Genomic DNA, 23,447 nt, shown 5'->3' with positions numbered 1-23,447 from the left:
CAATGCTATACATTTTTGCATTTTTTGCCTTTATTTTTATGCTAATGTATGGCTCTTTCTCGCCATTGTCCCCCCCCCCCCCCCCCTTATGTAATGTTCCTGATAGGGATCTTTAGGGGAATAATAAATGATGATGATAATGATTACTCTCAACAAACTTCGTAATCATTTTAGTAATTATATAAAAAACATATCATGATATCGCTGGTTCTCTTTTATTGTATCATTTCCGGCGGTAAGCAATTGTCGGAGTATTATGCTCGCTTTTTCGAGTGATGCCTTTGTGTGGGTTATCTCTCTCATTGTAATAACTTTTGTTTTGTTGATTGTGAATGCAGACTTTTTTCGATGTATGGTTGGAATTTCAATACATGTAATTTGTACTTCTTGACCTGTAATGAAGTTTCTGAAACGTTGAGTGTCATCGTATTATGTTTTTCCTTCTCTGTGTTCAAATTAACTAACGCGAATTTCTGTCGTTAGTTCTACATTTAGCTGACCACTGCCTGATATTGCCAGTGCAGGGGCCTGTGGCCTTGTCAAGCTGCCATTATGACAGCTTTTTCCGCAGGCCTTCCGGCATCATGTATGCATGATGTGTATAAACTTATAAGTAAAAATTGGAAATTTCGGTTGAAACCATTCCCCCGAATTCAATTTTTCATATTCGGCTTTAACCAAGACAGCTCAATATTACTGGCATGCAAAGCATAGCCAATTGACTGTTCAGCGCGAGTTAAGTTGATAACAAAAGAATTAAGCCAAGCTGCTCACCGGTTACGTAGTTTTATCAGCTGCATGTAGGACAGACGAAATCAGGAATGTGTACTGCGGAAAATATCTTGTCGTGGGATGAGTGAGGTTTTACTTACCTGCCATAAAAAAACAGACCTCGTGATGTGATGCCCTCTGGCTAAATACGGCGTGGAAACCAAGACAACCCATTACATTGGTGATAGTAGTACAAACGCAGCTTCAAGGTGTATCATGAGCACCTTATTTATTGGCAAACAAACAGTTCAAGTTAAAAATGCCCAGATATCATTTGAACCAAAGATGATTGCCATTTCATTCTCCAAAACTCCATTAACTCATTAGTCGCAAATATATCAGTTCAGCTTCAGTCGCGTCCGACTCTTCGTGACCCTATGGACCATGTCACGCCCCGCTTTCCGGTCTCTCACTCTCTTCCTAACATCACATAACTTCATCTGCAGCGCCTCGAAGATGCCATCTAACCATCGCGTTCACTGCCTACCCCTTCTCCGGTGACCCTCAATTTTTCCCAACATCAAAGCTTTCTCCAGCGACTCCTCTCTTCTCATCAGATGACCAAATATATACTTCTTGGAAAAAAAAAAAAAAAAGGGTATTCTCTGTACTAAACGCAAGAAAAAAAAAACGCAATTTTCAAAAATGGCATAGGAAAAGTGCAGCCCGTGTTATAACCAAGTCAGTTCACGAAGATGCAAGAGAGCATTTCCTACGAAACGTTTGTGTACCTCTACTGCATTCCGTTCATATCGATTTCCATGAATATGCCGTCGCTCTTTGTAGGATAATTTGTTTCTTTATGCGACACAAAGAGGGCATATTGGGAAAAACGCGGTTTGCATCTATCGAGCTCAAAGAAAAGCGAAATAATTTCCGGCAGCTACAATGCGCGTCCCCCTAGGTCTTCCCGGGCATTTATTGATACATTCAGACCGCCTGAACAAATAAGATCAGCATCGAAGCAAATGTGATTAGCAGCAATTTGCCCCAACGTAAATCAGCCGCGAAGAACGTGCTGCGCGAATTCCCTTTCCTCGGAGCACGCGCGTTAAGAAATCAACTGAAATTTTGACTGCAAAGGCCGTGTCTTCCTAGTTTCCACCGCAAAATCTTCGCTCGTGAGATTCATTCGTCAGGCAGTAAATACCATCCCCGCTGCCGTCAGCAGAAAAATAGGAAGCAAACAACAGGTTGTTACCCCCTCTTCTATTTTCCGCCTTTCCTCGACGGAAGGATGTGGCTTTGTTGCAGCTGTAAATAAGTCACGCTGATGCAAAAAAGTGTTAGTAATTTCGAGTGCTGCTGTCAAAAAATCGCCAAGGAATTTGCTGCTCTCATTGGTCGGAAGCATACAGCTGCTCACGTGCAGGGGACGGGGGCAGGGGACGGGTAGATGAGCTATACGCTACATAACTATATTTGATTCACATCTGCAATAATCTCTGGCATTACCTAATCACTTGCCGCCTCATTGAGCTGGGTGCAGCCAACTGGACACAAGATGCCTCCGGGGAGAGCACCCTGAAAGCGGCTATCGAAGCCCCCTACTGCATCCAAACTGAACTTATGGCGTTGCGTTGCAACTTTCGTAGCAGCTTTCCTGACGGTTTTGCGGATATCGTCTTAGTTTGTTTTCTTCTATTGCACTGTCAGTACACTCGCTTTCCTTCTTGCCCATTTTTCTTGGCCCTGTAACCACCGAAAACATCAGCTTCCTGGAACCTCCAGCTGATTTGCGTTTCTCTCTCGACAATAGACTGATCACTTGCGCCCCTTCTAAAAGTAAGTTCGGGTTCCTTTCGGGGAAAAGTCCCAACCTTGCAGTTGAACAAATATGCAGTTTTCTACTTTCAGAAAAGGTGTTAGCAGTCTTTGGACCTGAAAGCAAAGCAGCAATGGGGGCTAGTTGGTTTACCATTTCAAGAACTTTGTCCTGTGCACGTGGTTACTGCTTTCTTGTGTATCTGTGTATATCATAGCGCGAAAATTCTTGAGTTGGACCTGAAACCTGGGCACTCCTCTCCTCGTCTTTGTGCGGAAGGCTCAGTTCAAGGAATGAGAGGAAAGGGAGTGCCTGTGTATGAGGGGGGTACATTTGTTGTTGGTTGCGTCTCCCGCCACGTGAGCGTTGCCGTCGGCAGTCTCGTGCCGCCGGTCGAGCTCTGGCACGTGCGCGGATGACGCCCATTGTCTCCCTCTCCTACTTTCCCTCGCATCCGGGCTCAAATGGTACGAAGGAAAAGAGTGGCCTTTCTTCTTTCCTGCACTCTTCTCTCGCTCACGAAGTCGAGTTGCCGCAGCTGGCTGCTGCGGCAAGTTGGCTTTTCCCGGTACGACGGCGGGAGAGAAAGAAGTGGAAGCAGCCGGTACAGATATGCCTGCGCCGCGAGCAGCCGCTGTTCACGTGCGCGCCACCGCAACAGGACCGCCGCCGCGTCACGTGTGCTGCTGCCCTCCTCCTCTCTTTCGGCTGCTCGTCGAGGAAGCCAAAAGCGCGGCCGGCGCGCCGGTCGGGCTTTTGCCTTCTCTCGAGCGCCGTCGTCCTACTAGTGCCAGCTTACTACATCCCTTCCATTGCACTGCGGCCGCCCTGGAAGATGACGTCGCCCTCCTCCATCTGGATAGGTACCCGGATAGCGCGGTCCGCCAGCAACGACATGGGATTGTGACACCGGCTCCCACCTTAGTCCCAGGGGGTTGGGCAGTAGAGGACGGAGGCCGCCGAAGAACCCTCGACCAGCTCGCTTCCACAATCGGATACTTGAAAGGAAATGGGCACCCGAAGAGTGGTGGGCAGCCGGCGGCTAGCACAGTCGCTTGTGGACCTTCTGCGACGGCCAGCCAAGCCGGCGTTTACGCCGTCTTCGTCTGAGCAGCTGTGGTCCAAGCCGAGCCAGGACTTGGCGCCATCGCTGCAGCATCCGCGCGGCGCAGCATCTTCCGAGGACGATGAGGCCACGTCCTCTGCCGCGCTCTGGGAACTGTACAGGGCGCCGCTGCAACAGGGCCGCAGGTAAGGGCGTCGATGCTCTGCATTACTGTACATGGGACAGACGCCGCTGATGAGGCTGGTTTTAAGCATTTACTGGAGTTTTTGGCGTGAACCCAAGCAAGCACTGTAGCGATGGCTCGCCTCGGTGGGCGCTCTGCGATTGACAACAGGTGGGACGTAAGTTGAGTTGTTCGTGCATTGCATATGCTCGTTTAACGTGCGAGTAGTGGCCGAGTCTCATTTTCACAGGTGCATGAACATCGTACTCGTTGCGCGCACTGTCGCATGCCTCCAGGTTCTCCGCACCCTTGGACGTCACCCGCTGGCTGCTTCGCTCACGTAGTCTTGCCTCTTAATGCCATAGCAACAGTTGCTTGCGCCGCAACGAAACAGGAAAAGCTGCTTTGTCTCCCGCTAGGCGATCGTAACTGCCTTGTTTTAGTGGCAAAGGACTGACGCTCGCGTCCGGCGTGCAGGATTCATGTTCCAGCGTCTTGAGGCGCTCGCAAATGTCTTATGTAACGCTTGCGTCAACTCCGCTTTCCGTCGTCTTGCGTGAACCGGTCGTTGCCAGGAAGCGGTCCAGAAAATCACGCCCTTGCTATGGTTCCCATGTCTCGCTTCGAGACAAGGTCAGCGCACTTTTGTTCCCCCTCCCAGAATAACAGCTTGAGGGGCGATTTGGTGCTGCATAGTACCCAGAAATGCGGCGCAGCGAACACAATCACGTTAATAGAAAATACAACACAGGCGCACACTACCAACTGCAATACGAACACGCACTTCCTCCTCTACACCGAAGTACACCTTCTTCACACACCTTTTCTTTGTCAACCAAATGTATATCCGACAATAAACGTTAGTAGCACCGGCATGTCGAAGAAGCGATGCGAGCACATATACTTAGGTAGGATCAAAACACAGGGCCCAAGATACAAGAAATGTATCTCAGAATAACAGCTTGAGGGGCGATAATAAACTCAAATCATTCCATCAGCTCAGCAGGAACAGTCTTTACGCAGGAAAGAAGTTTCTTTTATTGAGAAATTTCTTAGTCGCTTTGGGACGTTAAACCCCACAAACTAAACCAAACCCTGCGTGGGTTGGGGAAAAAAAGTTAAAGGAGATATCGCGTCTAGTAGCCCATACAACACAGTTTTTGGGGCTTTGTAAGGGTTATTAATTAGAGGTGCTTTGGATGTACTTGTACTGAGGATATTTCGGAAGGTTGGCTTACATGATGAGGAATGAACGTTATACGTGGTAGCCGCAGATGTGTGATGGCTTTTTCTAGTGTGTGTCTATCTGGTGGAATTTGTGACTGTCATGCTTGGACAATGTTAGTGTTGTGTTGGGATGTTTGTGCTACTTACTAACTTTTATTGTTGGATAGACATCTGGTTGACAAAGAAGAGGTGTGCGGGCGTAGAAGAGGAAGTCGTGGCTGAGTGGTGAAGAGGAAATGAAAGTTCATATTACAGTTTGTAGAGTGCGCCTGTGTTGTGTATTCTATTCACGTGATTGTGTTCATTGCGCCGCATTTCTGGGTACTTCGTTCCCCCCTGCATGCGACATATATTTACGGACCAGTTTTGGCCGGCTTCGTAAACATCTGGACTGTGCATTTTACCTCCGTGATGTCTCTCGATGCTTGCTCTGATTGCCCTGGATCACGGTGCCAAGTCGAATCCGGTATTCGCGAGGCTCCACAGATGTAAGTTTGGCTCCCCACGATGGTCAGTCATCGTAGCTTAAGTTCCAGTCAACTATAGGATGTATTCGGGGGCTTTATTAGCTCAGCTTATGGTAAAATGTATTATATGGTGTGTGGAGTTTAGCATCCTAGAGCATCACATTAGTACAATGGGCAATTTACCTCGGGGCATTCTGTGTCTCCAGAAACCCGTTCTTAGTCCAATGAACTGGCTGCCGCTCGTTATGTTCATAAATATCGGTTTTTAGGTTGATCGCAGAGCCTGCTGAGAACCCTTTCTTCAGTTTGATTCGTACAAGTACAGGCCTACACCACTGTGGACCAATGCATAGTTCCATGTTTCATTAACTCACTTTCTGAAAACGTTTTGCATTTGCGCCGGTGCTGCAGCAACCAAAAGCATGCGTGTTCCGCTTGTAAGACGCTAGTTGGTATATTTGAAGTGCAAGAGCTTGTTCGTGGTTGTGTGTGTTTTTCAGTCCTGTCTTTTCACGCAGTTTTACTCTTTCGCACACGTCTATCTTCGCTTTTGTTGGCGGTAGTTAATTATTGGCAGGAGTCATGTTAGATGTGGTCTTGCTGCCCATTTGTATCCGATCTAGGAGATTAGGCGTTTTGTCTCCTTGTTTGTTTCCCTTCACCTTTCTTGAAGCGCAAGTGCAGAATCGGTCTTCGATCGTCGTAGCTTGCAGCTCTGCCTTTTTTTTCTTCTCTCGCTCTGCTGAAAGCGAACGCAATGTCACAGGCCTCCATCACAGCTGCTTGCCGCAGTTGGGAGTTTTCCGTGCAACTTTGCCGTTAACCTGCTTAACCGTCCGCCAACGAGATTAATAGAAATAGCGTAGCCTGACCACCAAGGTCAGCGTTACCGGGTGAAACCCTTCCGATGCTGATAAGCTCAGTGCCGACTTGACCTACTTTGCGGTCTGTGCAATGTGACGTAGACATCCAGGTCATATCCTTTGCCTTGACGTGAAGGTAAAGCAGGAGAGCGGGGCTATTTATGCAGAAACGACGGGTGATATGCTGTCATTGTCCGACGAAAAACGAGAGCGGCGGTTTTTTTCCCCGCATGTGACAGAGTGAAGAACATGAGTTAGCGCTATTGCTAACACTGGGCATATCAGTTTTGTCGAATCCTACCACCTCTCCGCTAAACGAAAATACATAAAGAAACCGGTGGCCGCCGAGTTCTCCACCCAGACACCAGCTCCTAGTCATAAAGAAACAGCAATATCTACTTTTGTTCTGAGCAGTAAAGTTTAAATGCGCCATGAACAGCATTTGAAGCGCTTTGCGCTAGTTTCTAAAGCCTCTCGGGGTGTTTAATGTCGCCTTCTAATGTTTAAGGGTATACTTGATAGAATTGACCATCGCAGGTCTTTCACCGGTCTGACTGTTCTTGAAGCGGTGTGGGGGAGGTGCAGCACACTTCCTTGCATGCACAGAAAAACTATATTAGTGCAACTATCCAGCCGCCCATGAGCGGTTGCACCCCCTCGCGCCGGTTTTTCTCTGACGACTTGGTCAAGGATTCTTTGAATGCTCAACGCAGCCCGCTTTCATCACCATCATGCCGCCAGGTACGCACTGGATATGCAAAACCAACGCGTTTCGTGCGAATCACGAAGCGGCTGGGCGAGTGATAACGGATGATCGTGCGTTTCAGACACGCACTAGGCTAAGAGTTCGAGAATTGGGCCTTGTTGGTTGTTTAATGCGTTGCAAGCGTTATGTTTTATCACGTCTTTGCATTGGCTACATATGGGACACTGCATTTGGCATCCGTATAGATCTAGGAACTTGACATCCTCCAAGAGAAAATCGCCGGGGCGGCGAGCGCCGTGTATGCAGAAACGCGCGTTAATCCGCTATTGTTAGCGCTTGCTTATCTAGCCGTTTTGATACACTCTAGGAACACTGCAGCGTCGCGACGCGCTGGCGACCGTTACAGCCTCACAAATGCAGGCAGCGCGGCCCTAACGGCACAAAAGCCAATCGCAAGAGAGTGGCTGGAGAAGGAAGCGGTGAGCAGGCATCCCTTTGATTGGTCGCGCATGCGCACTGAACGCATAGCTCAAACCCAGAGCCTAACGTTAGATGTCGCTGACTTGCTCCGTACAGCGCCGTCGGAGCGCTCTAGACAAGGCTGCTTACCACTGTACGCTTGTTACTAATAATTGCGGCATTCGTTAAAGGACAAGTCTTAGTTTTTTGAACATTCTGAGTTCATACACATGGTTTAAAAGCCCCGCTCTCCAGTACAAAAAAAAAAAAAGAACAGAAGAAAAAGTATTTTCAGAACGAGTAGAAGTATTTTAAAAGAACAAAAACGACGAAACCTAAACCGCAAGGAGGTTTCGGCCCACATATGACGTCACGACATATCAAGCTATGACATCACGGGCACGGTCGCAAAAAGAATTGCTCGCGCGTTAATTAGCACACTTGACAATTGTATGCGACAGCTGGGGTCACTATTTGTCTGAAATGACCGAAAGCAAGCGCAAAATTTTTTTCTGCAACAAACTCAGAGCGAGTGGTCATTTACGTCATGCGCCCAAAGTTTCTCCCCGTTTGCGGGTTGAGAATTTCTAAACTTCGCTGCAACAAAGCATTGCAGCGCCGAGAAAGTTTGCTACAAATGATTCTAAAACGGGGGAGAACATAATGTCTGTAAGAGTTTCCCTATAATTTGTTTTTATTTCATAAACACTGCCGGTTACTCCCAGCTTAATGTGGTTTGCAAATGTGGCTGTCTTGCGGAATAACACGCGTATGCCTGCTTGGCGGCTTTGTTCTCGCCTAAGTTCATCTTTCGCCCAAGTTACCTGCGGCGTGATTGCATATTTTGCAGAGATCGTTTTCTCGGGACCAAAACGCCGTGTCTGACTTTTCAGGACTTGCAGAGAAGTACGGTACGGGGAAATAATAGACGCGGACTGAAGGAGACGAACACTGTTCTATTACAGTGTACTAGATAGTTCTATCTGCACTACGAGTACCTATCTCGATAGAATACCAACAAGAGACTATATTGAGAGATAAGAGTGTGTTGGTGTGCTGAATGCGCGACAGCCATGACATTGCTTCGGAGCATCAGCTACTTCCAAGGGCTAATTCTTTAACACCCATCCAGGAAACTTTGACAGTTAGTGTCTGGCCAGTTAATATCTTTTTCAAGTAGGATCGTTACCATTGGCAAAAACGCTGCCTTTGATGCGGGAATACTATTTTTCCTGGCGCTTCGCTGTCAGAAGCTTGTTGTGGTCGACGCAGTTTATTGACTCGCTGTCTTCCGTTTAGTCTCGTAATTAACGAAGCGAAAATCTGTTTTCACATGAAGCGACAAGTCTGTATGAATAATCTGCTTTCGTTCGTAAATGTCTCATAATTGCGTTCGGGCTATGAACAATTAGCCTACCTCTGCCTTTTGAGTGCGTATACACTTGGACGCAAAAGGGCGTATTTTGAGCAACCACATTTTTTGTCTTCACAAAAAATATGGGTCGTTCTTCAATACTTCTTTTTGTCGGGTCGTCACATTTTTTTTCTTCACAAAAAATATGGGTCGTTCTTGAATACTTCTTTTTGTCGGGTCGTCCCTTCAATACCGTTGGGTATTTGGGCAGTGGCGAGTTTAACGGCGACGCATGGGTGCCCGCACAGCAAGTTCAATTTGGCAGCCGCTCAAGGCTGTAAGGCAGAACAGGCATTTCTTCGTTCTGTTAGCGTAAAGCATCTAATGTCGTCGTCCCCGTTTGACCCACATTTGTGTGACCCCGGCGTTTCTCGCGCTGTTTACAATTCAAGTTGGCGAACCGAGATTCTGAAAGCTATAAGGATGGTCACTGCCATACTGTCAAGCACAGTGACAGCAGCCGTGTTACAAATTATCTGCTGTGTCCATCACAGACAAGAAAAGAACTTGCTCACTGCTTGAGTAATTGCACGTTTTTGCCATATGTTCCAAAATTCGTGCCAGAGAACCTTTTGCATCTAAGCGGCTCTAGTCATTTTATTTGACCTCCTTCACGTCACAGTTGAATTGTCACTGCACGTTTAGCACAGCATTGCCGTTATGAACAAATTGACAAACGCTTAGTGCGATTATAGTGGAATGGACTCTTATTTTTTTTTTGTCACCTGGTGTCTATCACAGGCATGCTCATAACATTTCGAAGCTTCTAAAAGCGGTCGCAAAGGTTTCACCTCCCAACTAAAGCGTAATTTTTCGAGTCTTCAAATGATGGGTATAGCTATCACAGAAGGAAAAAAAATAACCCGAGTTCCATAACTGGCATAATGCGGGAAAGCAAGCTTAGGTGACGAGATGGAAAGAGCTAGGCGCCCCCACCCGCTTTAACTTACTTTATGGGGCTGCAGCTAAGGCTAGGCAGGAAATGACAGCTGACGGGCTTTTACCCGCGTCCCGGAGAGATGTAGTCTCCCTATACGGATCCCGCGCCGCCTCTCCTTATTCTGCCCCCCCTTCTGCCTCCTGCATCCTATTCCGGAAAATGAGCGGCGGGACACTTCCTGTACTTACTGCGGAGCCGCATATAGCCGTCAGCGAGTACACAGCTATTTCTCATCACTTCTTTGCAACACTGTGGAAGCTAGGAGACCTCTTTAGCCAATTACGAGAGTGCGATATGGATGTTCCTTGCATTTAGGCTTAAGAACGGCAGAATTGTCACACACAAAAAAAGTTCTGTAGGTGAGATCAGGTCAAACGAACACTTGATGCCGCGCCTTTTGCGACCATCAGTGAACAAACTAAAAAAAAAAAGAAAAATAAAACAAACAACGACGTATTCACTCTGAAACGAGACGGCCCGCTTCGAAGCGTGGCGCCTGGTGGCGATGTGATGTTAGCGAACAAAAAAGTCACGAACGCTAAACTAGAACAGCAGCGCATGTAACGCGACCATGCGTTGGGGCTTAATTTGAAATAGCGATTCGCATGTTATCCGGCGTGCTCATATGGCCATTATATACTGAAACTACATACCGCAGCCTCAGAACGTCGTCTCTGCACTCATCGCAACTATATGGCTGTGCTGCTAGGAACTACTGAGTACAGTTACTGTGTTCAGGTTGCCCTAAAGCGTTTGTCTGAATTCCCTTTATTTGCGAAGGTCTGGGCTCAGCTGGGTTCAGATAAACATTTGCTAATTTTGTGTGACCGTATAGTTGCTTCGCCTTATGTATCTGCACGAGCCAACCTTGTGCCACCGATTTCTTCGTAAACTGCTGCAAGGGAACTAACTCGATGAAATCGGAGTAGCAAGCATTTGAGACCCAAACTCTGCAACCAGACTTTTGCAAAACCTGCTGACATCGCGTTCTGGTTTCTTTGAAAGCGCTGACTCATAAGATGACGAGTCGGGGAGTTTCTCTCCACACTTAGTTTTATAACGCTTGACGTAGCATCGGCGTCGATCAGCTTTCTCTTGAGCAGTGTAAGCAAGCTTACTAAGGCTGGAAATCGGGCAAGAAAAGAAAGAAAGCATTCATTCCCCTGATACCTCAGAAACGGAAAAAGAAAGTGAAAAAGCCCAGATGTCCGCTTACGACATTCTGCCACTGCGAGTCAGCGGCCGTTCATCAAATCCTCTTTCAACCCGTGCTCGGTCTTTCAATATATGCCCGTCTGAGCTGTCCGCTCCAGCTCAGTGTTTACGAAGTGCGCGATGCTGACAGGTCCGGCAGTGTTTCCTTGCAAACGTCATGGGTGACTGCTCCGCATATCCGAAGTGAGAGGATGCGTCGGGGAACGTCGTCGGAGCGCTCGCACGCAACCTTGGAAGTTGCCGTCGCCTACCCACCACGCCTTCCTTCGACGTTCCCCGCTGTCGGTGTGTGTATGTGCGTGCCTGCTGTGACGTCACAGCGGGATGGAGAAGCCCCGCAGAGCTGCCATGCATTCGGCGCAAGGTCGCCTTGCGGGGAATAACTTCCCGTCGTACTCAATGAGTAGCAGGGCTTTCTCGCCGCTGTCAACACCCCGGGGAGAGAACGGGTTCGGCCAGACCGCCAGCGCAACTACGCCGCAGTCGCGTTGCGACGTCCAAACAGTGCACAACGGCAGCACGCTGTACACGGCTCTACGCCGAGGCAAGCAGGGTGCATTGCCTAAGGTAAACCTCGAACCTGAACTTCTGGCGCACTACGTGACAGCCGTTGTGTCCAGTGGAACGGCATCAAGTTGGCGTCTTTCGTATCTAATACGAATGATGGAAGTTGAATCTCAAGTGCGACCTTTGCTATGTGGAAAAACGAGGTACGTCTCTATTTCTATCGGTGGCCAAAAGCTCGGCGTCTTAATAACATTTTACTTCGTAATCCCGCACCCCATTCTCTAATTAAAGTATATCAATGGCACCGCCTATCGAGTCTTCTCAAGCTTCCTCATATCACTTGAAGGTGGCTGTGCAGAACTCACGCAGCTGCTCGCGGTACATCCGCTGATTCTCCGTTCATTTCACTGTTTACCACCGGCATGACCCTGTAACACTTTCGTGCATTTGCATAGGCGTTATGGCACGCTTGTTCTTTCTAGCCGTGTTGTGCCTCTTTCCATCCATTTCTTCTTTCCTCAAGAAGGGGGCCGCTAGAAATAACCGCGCACCTCACGTCTCTAAATTTAGTCGCAGGCGTTGCCGCACACTCCCTCTTTTTCAGCGTGGTTCTAGCCAGGGCTGGTGGACCAACGGGTCGTGTCATAGTTGGCCCGTCAGTCGCCCAGACAGTCCATTTGCTAGAGTTGTGGCTCGCGTTTGTATGTGCCACCTCTGGGACGGTTGTCGTTGATTGACTCGTTCGCTTGAGTCCGATGGGAACGATGCGGCAGCCACTACAACTCGGAGCGGCTCTTCGCCTCGCACCAAGGTATACTGGATCGGGCAACGACGCCTAATGCTGTTACTTTAGAGCAAATCGCTATAGGAATTCGTGGCAGAGTTTTCTCGTACGCTGCGAAGACAGTAGCGCCCCAGAGTGCGTTCAGAGTTAATCTTTTGCATGCACGAAGAATGACTTTTATTTGAGGGTGGTGGCTGGAGTGTTGCATCGTTTTGTAACCCCGAGGACAATTTGTTGTCGATTCTTTCCCAAGGTAAGGAGAGGTCTTGTAAGCGTGCTTGGTTGCAGCCACACTAAGTATACACAGGAAATGTTTCGATTTTGTTGGTTTTTGTTTCCTTGTATTACCTTTCTCAATATTTATTCCATGTTTATATTTCTGGTTATCCACTTTAATGGAACCGGCCATTTTTGGCGAGAGCGGTAGAAATGCTCGGGCGCAGCCATTCTACATGTGCTCAAGATGTTCGCCGCATTATACTCTTGAGCTTTGTGTGCTAATCGGACTCTGTCCGCTCCCTCCCTGCCCTTTCAACATCCGCTCCCGTGACTTGCAACACGTTGCCTGAGAGGGATGACAGCGCGCTTCGATAAGGCAGCGAGAGGCTCCTTATCTGGGTGCACGGCGAGCAAAGTCGTTGGGCAACGTGTTCTGCCCGGCGGATATCTTTGTGAATTTTGCCCTTTTATTTTTTGTGCCCAGCGCGATCAGTAGCCTCGTGATTTTCCCATTCTGTCGAGTGAAGCGTGGGAGGCATGGTGATTCCCCGGTACTAGAGCGTGATATCTACTCTTAGCCGCCCTTGAGCCTTCATGTGCAATAACGGATGCATGCTGTACATTAGGGGCGGCGATACTTGTATTCATACCTAAGTGTCACAAAGTTATTGGAAGCCGTGGCTTCTTCTTTTCTTTTTTTTTTTTTTCGAGTAGACATTTTTTTAGCAGAATTTCCACGAGCGAGATAAAACTTCTCTGGGGTGGTGATGTTGGTTCTTTGATATCACATATGCGGGGACTGATATCGTTCAATCCTGTCTTGTCAGAGGAGTTGTTTTAGTCTATACGTTACGGGCAACCTGATTCTTCCCAGAGCTTCCAGAGGTTGCTGTCGCTGATGCTTCGTGAGCAAGATCAGGTAGAGCGTCGTTAAATGCGTAATTCTTGCGTCCAGCGCTTTTTGGCGCTTGGCTGTATTTCGCCACTCTGCCAAGGGAAGGAAATAACTGGCTAGTTGGTTTGGTACATGGGGTTTAACATCTTAAAGCGACTCGGACTACGAAAGACGCCGTAGTGGAGGGCTACGCAATTTTCTACCACCTGGAGTCCTTTAACGCACACTGCCATCGTGCAAGAAATAACTATCATACAGTATAGACGTCATGTGGTACCTCATGTGCACTGGGTCTGTGGATTCATTGAGGTAGTTACAGCGTTTGCTTTTTTCTCACTGAAATTTACTGTTTTTTTTTTTGATGCGGCTAAAAACAAAAACAAATATCACTGTTCGGTCGCGTGCGCTTTGCTATTGGATACCAAATTTCCCTTAGCGTCTGGGCTTTCGCTGAATATTCTTAAAGCGAGACACACAATGCGCGGCAAACTCGGACAAAATTCAAAGAGTTTGAATCTGTCTGCACCATGGCTATTTATTGGCCCTAATTTCGGATATACAGACCACATCCAGTATATAGTATGTAATCTCATTGTCGTTATACTCGCCGCGATGTTGCAGTGGTTACGGCGCTCGACTTCTGTTTATTTATTTGAGCTTATACTGCGGGCCGAGTGAAGGGCCATGCCGGGAGGAGCAAATATTGCAAAACAAAAGGCAAAACAAAGTACAAAACAGCAAGTCAATGAACGGCCTTTTCTAAGTTATCAATATCTAGATGTGATGATAACGGTAGCTTATTTCATTCAGTTATGGTCCATTCGGTTATGGTGCGCGCGAAAGAAAGAATTTGAAGATGTTAATGCTGGCAAAGTAAGGTGTTAATGATTCGGTGTGTGTATTTCTTCTTGCATTAGACGTTGCCGGCATAAGATACAAATCAGGAGCCATCGACAAATTATTTTTTAGCAGAAAAAGACATTTTAACCTTCGTATTCTGCTTCGAGAATCAAGGGATTGTATGTAAGGTTGAAGCATTAGGGTAGATGGTGAGTCAGTGGTGCGATATTTAGAAAATATAAACCGGACAGCCTTGCGTTGAATTCTTTCAAGAGCATTAATGGTTGTTTTTGTGTGCCCAAGGATGCGGGATCGAGTCCCGGCCTCGGCGGGCGCTTTTCGATGAAGGCGCAAAACAAAATGCTCATGTGTCGTGCGATGTCAGTGCACGTTAAAGAACTCGAGGTGGTCGAAATTTCCGAAGTATTCTACTATGGCGTCTCTCATAGCCTCAGTAGGTTTGGGACGTTAAACCGAACCTTATATGTCGTTATTTGGAGGACAGATGCTGTATAGTCCGCAAATAATAATGGGAAGCATTTCACTTTCAATCATACGTACTATCGCGCTCAGTATGAGCTGCACCGCGCGTGTCCGAGCGCTCTGCAAGGTTGTACAGTGGGTTTCTAGCGCGCATGCTGGAACAGCTACACCCAGAGGTGGCTGATCTTAGCCCTGATGGGGTTGGGACAGGTAGGCTAGCCTACCACGGAAGTTTTATCTGCTGTAGACCGTCATTGCACCCGCCACCGCTTCGGTGGTGGAGGACGACGGCTGTGGTTGCGGCGCGCGCCTCCTTTTTTTCTTGCCTATTTTCTCTTCTGCCCGCACGAGGCAGCAAAGGTGGCTCAGCTACAGAGCCAGTAGCAGGCCCGTGCATTTTCTTTTTCTTCTTCCTACAGCCACAACAACAACAGCAGCTACACCCTCTCCAGATAACCCGAAAACGCAGCGAAATCGTCGCCACTGTATACAACCTTGCAGAGCGCTCGGACACGCGCTCCCGCGGTGCAGCTCATACTGAGCGCGATAGTACCTCTTCCTTCTTACCTGGCAAGAACACGCATTTCATCTGGCAACGAAACGAGAACGTACGGTGAGCGTTATCGCATCTTCTGCGCCTGCGTGTTATCGTCTTACGCCTCGGGAGTTGCCCGTGGCACATGACCGGCGCGGAACTTGACGTCAGCGTGATCCTGGGGCAAATGTGTGGAGTACGCTGGTGACGTGTACTGCGTTGCTCTTAGCTATAAGCGGGTCACAAAGCGATAAGGGCCCAAAATAAACGCGGAGAGCGTGTCATTCGAGTGGGTCCAGTTCGTGTACTATGGCCGGCACGAGTTTCCATGTCCCTTAGCGGTGTCCGCCACTCATGAACGCTTAGCATCCGAGCATAACTGGTACAATCTGCGATTTCTGCGAACCGCTCGAGGCGTTGTCGTTTAATCGCGTTTCGCATCAGAGACAGCGTTGAGTGCTTCGGTATAAGTATGACTGTGTGGCAGTTATTTTTTTCATATTTGTATGTCGTATTGGCTCGTATTTGTATGTCATTTTTGAAATAATATATATATATATATATATATATATATATATATATATATATATATATATATATATATATATATATAATATTTGTAACGAGCGACAGTTCCCTAGTAACACTCCCTAGTGGCCGTCGATGACAAGTGAGCCGGTCTGGTTCATTTGTCGTCAGTGTTGATGTCAAAAGTTGGACAGTTTTGCAATGTATATCTTGTTAAAACGTGATATCTGCATTTGTTTCTGTGAATTCCCATTCCAAGAAAGGATTATTCATTGTTGTGATGATGTGATACCGTACGCCTTTTGCAACTCTATACGTGCAATTTCATTCAAGTTCGAAAAGTTCGAAAATGTCAGTACGCTGCGTTACTGGCGGTTTTGCCGGACATGATAGTTTTGAGCCTGGACTTTCCTATTTTGCAAACGTTTTTCTTTTCCTAAATACTTACTTCCAGATAGTACCCTGTGTGTATGTGAGCGGTGCCGTGGAAACAGACGAAGTTCCGGTATTTTCGCCCTATAGCGTTGTTCTGAAGAATGACAAACACGTGCGAAAAGTCGTGGTAGCACGACCATTGTTCCGAAATGCGCGGCGCCTGAAATAAATCCACGGACACCAATGTGGTTCGTTCTTACTTCGGGTCAGTGAACTCTCCGCTGACATTATTTATTGCTGTATTTTTGCACTACCGACCTGCATATTAATCTTCAAAGCTGTTCTGTGCCTGCACTTGCTTTAATGCCAGAGAAGGTTTTTCTTGTTTGGTGCTGTTTTCCGTTCTCTTTCCTTTTTGGTTTTTTTCTCTCCTAAGAGAACGGAAGCTTGCAAGCAATACTTACATTGTTGCTGTGTCTGTGCAAAACAACCCTAAGTGCTTTACCGACGCCATTAAATCAGATGGCTTGCATTCGTTCTCGGGCTTTTTCTTTTTTTTCGCGGTTTTGGCGTCGGTCCCGCAGTGACAGGTATTCACACCTATGTAACTCCACGAGCGGATCTCATACGTATCGAATGGCCAAACGACCGCTTGGGAAATCTATATTCTGGGGCTCTTGCCGGAAGCATGCGTGCCTGAGCGGCAACATTTTGAGCGTGCTCTCAAGCACTGCTATAACCTACAGGATAACGCCATTATAGAGATTTAGCCTGCCGGAGATTTACTAACGCAAAGGTATACCGGTTTAGCGTCCCAATGCAGGCCAGTGGCCGCGATGGCAACCATCACGGTCAGTGCGCGTGCACAGGAGGGATCCGGCAAACCAGTATACGTACGCGTTAGTACGTTTCCGCTAAGATAAATCTCTACTATCACTACGGTGACCCTGTCATCATTTGCACCCTTTTCGCCCAGTAGCAACAGGGCGCATATGCCGCAACATTTGATCTCGGCGTCTAATATCACACAGATGGTACACTGCACGTGTATTGAGAAAGCTCGATTACTAATAGCATGCTAGTCGGTATTCGTTGTTTGCCTTGATTCTTATAGCGCTGACGAAACACCACAGGAAGAAAGACACAAAAGGACAGAAGCGCTTCTGTCCTTTTGTTGTCTTTCTTCCTGTGGTGTTTCGTCAGCGCTATAAGAATCAAGATCATGTACCAACTAACCCGTCAAAAAGTCCTGCTGTTTGCCGGCCATGCTTACTGTTCCTTCCGTGTTTCAATGTGCGCAGAATGGGCAGCTTTACTTCGGCTCCCAAGATCGCCAACGAGGACCGCGCCGACTGCGACCTTGAGCTCGAACCACAGCGTCCCGTAACGCGCGAGGAGCTGCTTGACCGATGTCGCCAGGAGCTGCAGTCGCTGCCGGCTCAGTTGAAACGTAGCTTCACGGGGCGCTACCAAGAGCAGCCTGGACCTGAAACCGTGCGAGTACTGCAGTGGAACCTGCTTTCACAAGGTGAGCCACGAACTGTGCCCAGCCTTTAGGTAGTGCGGATGAGAGGGCTGAAGAAATGCGACCGATGCGCGTAATGAACACATCGTAAATGGGTACTTCTCTCCGCTAAAAATGACCTCACATTGGCAGCGCTGTCACAATGTTTAATGCCCATCGGACGATAGAACAAGCGCGCGTCATTTTACCTCTGGTTGCTTGTTCGCGCTTTTTCATCTGGCAAGTATGTATCATCTAGACAGGTGGCTTACACTGCGCTATATAGTGCTGACCGCAACAAGCATCTTACTGCTATATTTTCTTACTGCTCCGTTTAATAGCTAATCTTAACGAAAATGTACTTAATTACCAAACGCGGAGTCTGGAATACTGGTATGTAGCGCACCCCCGTACCGATTGCGGTAAGCAAATCGCTACTTTTACCCTACCTCATCTCAGATGATGTCGATTTTTAGTTGTTTTGCTATCTAGTCTATAAAATTATTTTTGGTGCTAAATATGATCATATTGCTGTTTAGTTGTGCTGGTGGGTAAATATACTGTTGCTGCATAACCGCTGCTCAAAACCATTGTGAATCGTACATTTTGTGTGATTAAGTTGAGCAGAATATTTTCTATTCGGCCTGTTTTGTGATGTTATGTAACCTGTGTATCTTGTTAGAATTACGCGTTTCGAATTTTCTCTTTTGGGTTTTGTTTTTTCTGTTTGTGATTTATTATAAGTTTTTTCTTTGCATTATCATCTCGCTGCACTGCTGCTACCAGTAAACGGTTCTTAGGACTTGTCAGGCTGCTTTTGCAGCTTTTTCCCTCAAACCTGTACGTTCTGAAGTTGTAAACGGGAGATAAAGCTTCACCTTGCCTACCTTACTAGTGTGCGTGAGCAATGCTGGCGGCGAGGGCTCAATTCGATACGTCACATACGTATTTCTTCTTTTTTTTTTTTTTTGCTATAGTATATGACAATCGAAGCTGCAGCAGATGCATGCATTTTTAAAATAAATCGCAGCAACCAGCATCTGTGTTTTATTTTTTTCATTCCGTATCACGCCACGGTTCCTCATGCGTGGCTGTAGTAACGTAGACATATATTGCCTTTGCTGGGCGCAGCCCTGGCCGAGCAGGCAGACGGATTTGCCTGCTGTCCCGAGGCGGCCCTGGACTGGAGCAAACGTCGGTGGCGCATCTTGGAGGAGATCCTCAGCTACCAGCCGGATCTAGTGTGCCTGCAGGAGGTGGACCACTACAAGTTCCTCAGTGCCAGCCTCGGCAGCGTCGGCTTCGATGGCACCTTTTTTCCCAAGCCTGACTCCCCCTGCTGCTACGTGCGTGGCAACAATGGGCCCGACGGTTGCGCCATCTTCTACGACCGAGCCAAGTTCGAGCTGGTCCGCTGCGAGAAGCGCGTGCTCGAGGTGTTCACCTGCCAGTCGAACCAGGTGACGCTGCTCTGCGTCTTCCGCCGGAAGATGGATGACGCCGAGCTGTGTCTGGTCACTACGCACTTGAAAGCTCGCCAGGGCGGCCTCCTTTCCAGTCTGCGAAACGAGCAGGGCAAGGACCTGCTCGACTTCGTCCGAAGCAACCGCGGCCAGAGGCCCACCATCATTGCAGGCGACTTCAATGCCGAGCCCAGCGAGCCCGTGTACAGGACTCTGCTTGCGCAGCGGGACCTGCCGCTCGAGAGCAGCTACGCCGTGAAGCCAGGAAGCGGCGTTCGTGAGCAGGAGCCCCCGTACACCACGTGGAAGATCCGGCGCGAGGGCGAGGTGTGCCACACGATAGACTACATCTTCTATACTAGGAACGACTTCCAGCTCGAGGCCCGGCTGGACTTGCCCACCGAGGATCAGATCGGACCCGGTCGGGTGCCCTCGCTGGCCTACGCTTCCGACCACTTCTCGCTTGTGGCAGACCTGTCGCTGCCCTTCCGAATCTCCGACCAGCAGGTCAACGAACTCCTGCGCGAAGAAGGCTCCTCCCAAGGCGCTTCCTAGCGATACGACAAGCGCCCCCGAGTGCGCGCCACATCACACTTGTAAATAGCCCCCTGTCCTTTCGCAGTTTGTAAGCCCGGATAGTATCGAAAATCCTCCGAACGAAAGTAAAACGTTGGAATGTACATCGGAACTGTGTTGTACTGTCTTTCTTCCCGTTCTGCGAATAGTTATCGGCTGTATAGTTTCAAGCGTGGGCTTTTACTGCAGAGGAGTGTGGAGAGATTTTGTCGGCGGGCAGTGCTTTGTAAGTAGGCCTAAGCTAGGAGGCTTCTTTTCTCTTCTTAACCGTAAGTGAGCGTGTTAGCTTTAGAGGGGGGGGGGGGAGCGATATAAAGGTGGTACGAGGAAGGTTTAACGAAAGGTATTGCCGTGTGGTTACGGGATAGAGCACATTGACCACTATAACTGCAGACAATGTAACTTTTTTTTTTTTTGTCTCAAGAGACTTAGCGGACGTGCTTCCTAGTTAATCCTATGTGCGATCGTAGACTTCTAACCTATGTATATAATCTTTTGTGGTAACGCGACTTCGAAATGTGTTACAGTACACGGGGCCGAGGGTAATCTCTTGTATCATTGTTGCGATGATTCTTCACTGCTGCCAGCACAGAATCCATGTTTCTGCAAAGAAAGCAAGCAAAATATTGCCTTTCTGTCTCCACGTTTTCTGGGCCTACCTTAGCAGCTGTGCAAATGTTTCAACAATAAATCTCTCATGTGTTCACAGCGCTGGTTTCTTCAAATAAGTGCACAGGAATTTTCATTCGTTCGTTCTCTGCTAACATAAAAGGCGAGGATTTCGAGAGCCGTTATATCGGACAATTTCCGCGCAAAGCATTGCAACAAATTGGATATGAACCCATAAATTTGCGACCCAACTATATCGTATGTAAGATCTGTAAGTAGGAAGGATAGGTGGTTGAGTACAATGTATCAGAACTTACCACTCATTGAGGTATCCTAGATCGATATACTCTCCCAGAATAACCGACACCGCACACTGCTTTAACGTTAATACATACTTTTGGCAAAGCGAAGACTTACCCAAGGATACGTATAGGCAAGATACATTTAACATGTAGAAGCGTTCATAGTGAGGGCTTGTTTGATTAAGGTGTAACTGGTAGTGGGATATATGTGCTGGAAGCATAACGAACGTTTTTGCTGCGAGTGCTACAGATGTTCGTTCCTATTCGGACTTTTCACATGGTGTTTGGTTCTAGTGAAAAGAATATTTTCCCGCATAAACAGCATACCCAGGCGTAGCAAAGACTTTTTTTTTTTTGATAGCAATATGCTAGCGGTTAATTGTCGGACCAGATGTGGATAATTCAGTTGCGAACTTACGATTCACAAATGGTATCGAAATGCCACTATTTTTCGCGTAATCAAATGAAGGATGTTGGAAATAACCTCTGTTTCATGTATGTGCAAAGTGGACTTCAAATTCTAAAAAAAAAAAAAAAAAAACAAATTAAAAGAGCACTGCAGAATCTACAGTGGAGTAATGCGAAAGCACAGATGCTGCTGTTGGTTGCTTCGGTTGCTTCTAGTAGCTTAATTCACTTTTTACCCCTTTTCGTCTTTCGTACTTTCAAATTGCGCGCCAATCCCTTCCTGTGCCGTTTTTTCGGCTTTACTTCCGGTTGCGTGACGTCACATCCTTGACGTCTCCGCTTTCACTCCCACCTTTCTCTCTTCCCTTACGGCGCGGTTCAGGTGTCCACAGAACAAGTGTGGCAGGTACTGCGCCTTCCCTTTCCTGTGAACCAGGTATTCTAATTATATACTTAACTTATTGGCCTAATTCTTTCTGCAGCAACATTACGTCACGCTCTAGCGATTGACACCACTCATTGACCACTTCTCAATTGCCCGCTGCGGACAGAAATATGTGAGCTGTAACGCTGTCGTGTAGAGAAAAAAGTTGATGTTTAACGTGATTTATGAGCGGCGAAAGGGTTTTCTGGCGGAATATTTTCAGCGCACATGTACAATGAGATGTCCCGGAGCTTACGCTTGGAAACGTCTTCCAAAGAAGCCGCCATCTTCGTCAACGTGCTGCGGAACGCTGTATCCGAGGTAGAGAGGTCGTCTCGTGGGATCGGCTGCAGGGCTTGAGTACACTGTGCGGAACAGGGGCGACCGCGACGGAGGGCGGCCCAACACGGGGTACTCCCGGTCGCGCACGAGGAAGGACCATGGCTTCCGGCCACCGACGTTGTCATTTTCCTGCCGCTGTGGCGGGTATGTCCCATCGGCCTTGGCACGCGGCTTCTTGCAGCCGCAGTACCGGTCGCAGAGGTACCTGGTGAGTGTCACCAGGTGCTCCAGGAACTCGAATATGGTAATAGCCGACACACCGATGTAGAGGCCCAAGCAGCCGCCCAGGTCGGCGAACAACTGCGGCAACTGGGGACGTGTGTGTATATATCAGATGTGCTAGTGCCTTACAATATAGAGCGATGTAGGCGTTATAGAACGAAGAGCTGGCTAGGTATTCTGCACCCATTCCTACGACGTCTTGATGTGGTCTCGTACGTGTGCGAGGCAAAGTCAATGTCGTTTTACAGTGTAGCTAACGGCTTTCTTGAGCGTTTGATTTGAGATTTGATGAAACACATCACGCGGCCAGTAAAGCTAAGTGACTGCAGTGGAGCGCGTTGGTCGAACGGGCTCCGCACAAGTGTCGCTGGAATGTCCGTCTAATCGTAAAAGCACGACTTGATAGAAAAGCTTGGTGGCGGCGACTAAAAGTAGTCGGCATCGTGTGCTGTGTTGCTTACCTGCATATCGTATTTATGGCTGCCACTTGGTTTCATAATGACGGCAGAGGATGCACATCGCGGGACTTATTCGTAAGGCGCCGTATTTCCAACGAGCTTCCGTTATGGTTGTGGAGCTACAATAGAGAAAGGCGCACATTTGCACGCATGCACATGCCGCGGTGGTGCACTACAGGTTTTCCCTCTGAATTTAATCCTAGCGCCAGCGGAAATAATCTGAGCGCCGACTGATATAATCTAAGGGCCATGCAACATAATTCGAGTACCAAGTATTTAATCATAGCGCCAGCATATTTAATCCAAGTGCCAACTCGAATAATGCCCGCGCCAACCAATTTAATCCGAGTGTCAACGCAATTAATACAAGCGCCAGCGAATTTAATCCGGGTGCCAACCAATTTAATCCACATGTGGAAAATGAATGTGGCGGAGGGCTCCAAAGCACAAAACATGAATTTCAGAAATAAATAGTAATTGAGATCACATTCCAGTCCATGCGACGAGTAAGCGTCACATCTGCATGCACTATTTCGCGTTGTTCTTATATTTTTGCAACAACGAAGAACCATATGTGCAGCTGAAAAAAAAAGATGCGGTTTGTGACACGTCTCTTGCAGCTTTTAGCTTAGACGCATGGCAAGGGCATAAATATACCTGTCATCTTCTAATTGTTTGGTTAAGCACTGCTTATCATGGGTTGTCTTATGCACTGAATCTGCATGCTGATGGCAAGTGCGGTCTTCACACAACAGCCGGGTGTTCTTAGAAATTGCAATCGGTGCAGAAATGTGTTTGGGTTTCTAATCATGATTTAACACCACTAGCAGAAAAGGATCAGTGTAACACACAGTTGGTTTCGGCGTGAAGACTTAGAGTAACGCTACCACGGATAGAGAGAGCGCGCCCCTGCTTTC

The 23,447-nt window shown here is 47.8% G+C and overlaps 1 protein-coding gene across 3 annotated transcripts in view; it reads left to right on the top strand.

The window, feature by feature from the left end:
- cu (NADP/NADPH phosphatase nocturnin) overlaps positions 1-19,877 on the top strand; it is a 52,685-nt gene extending 32,808 nt beyond the window's left edge. Inside the window, exons 1-3 of one of the 3 annotated variants that reach the window (XM_084586503.1) lie at positions 3,232-3,787; positions 17,524-17,750; positions 18,858-19,877. In XM_084586503.1, the coding sequence (XP_084442629.1) occupies positions 3,546-3,787; positions 17,524-17,750; positions 18,858-19,744 (1,356 nt within the window). In that variant the 5' untranslated portion in view covers positions 3,232-3,545 and the 3' untranslated portion in view covers positions 19,745-19,877. Of the gene's footprint in view, positions 1-3,231; positions 3,788-11,365; positions 11,767-17,523; positions 17,751-18,857 lie in introns of those variants that run through there. The other 2 variants (XM_084586501.1, XM_084586502.1) reach the window with 2 other exon arrangements.
- The last annotated feature ends 3,570 nt before the right edge of the window (positions 19,878-23,447 follow it).

Source organism: Amblyomma maculatum, unplaced genomic scaffold (genome assembly GCF_055883805.1).
Source record: "Amblyomma maculatum isolate TAMU_Amacu unplaced genomic scaffold, ASM5588380v1 scaffold_22, whole genome shotgun sequence".
NCBI classification, from domain to species: Eukaryota; Metazoa; Arthropoda; class Arachnida; order Ixodida; family Ixodidae; genus Amblyomma; species Amblyomma maculatum.
This window is presented reverse-complemented; position numbering and strand designations above follow the sequence as displayed.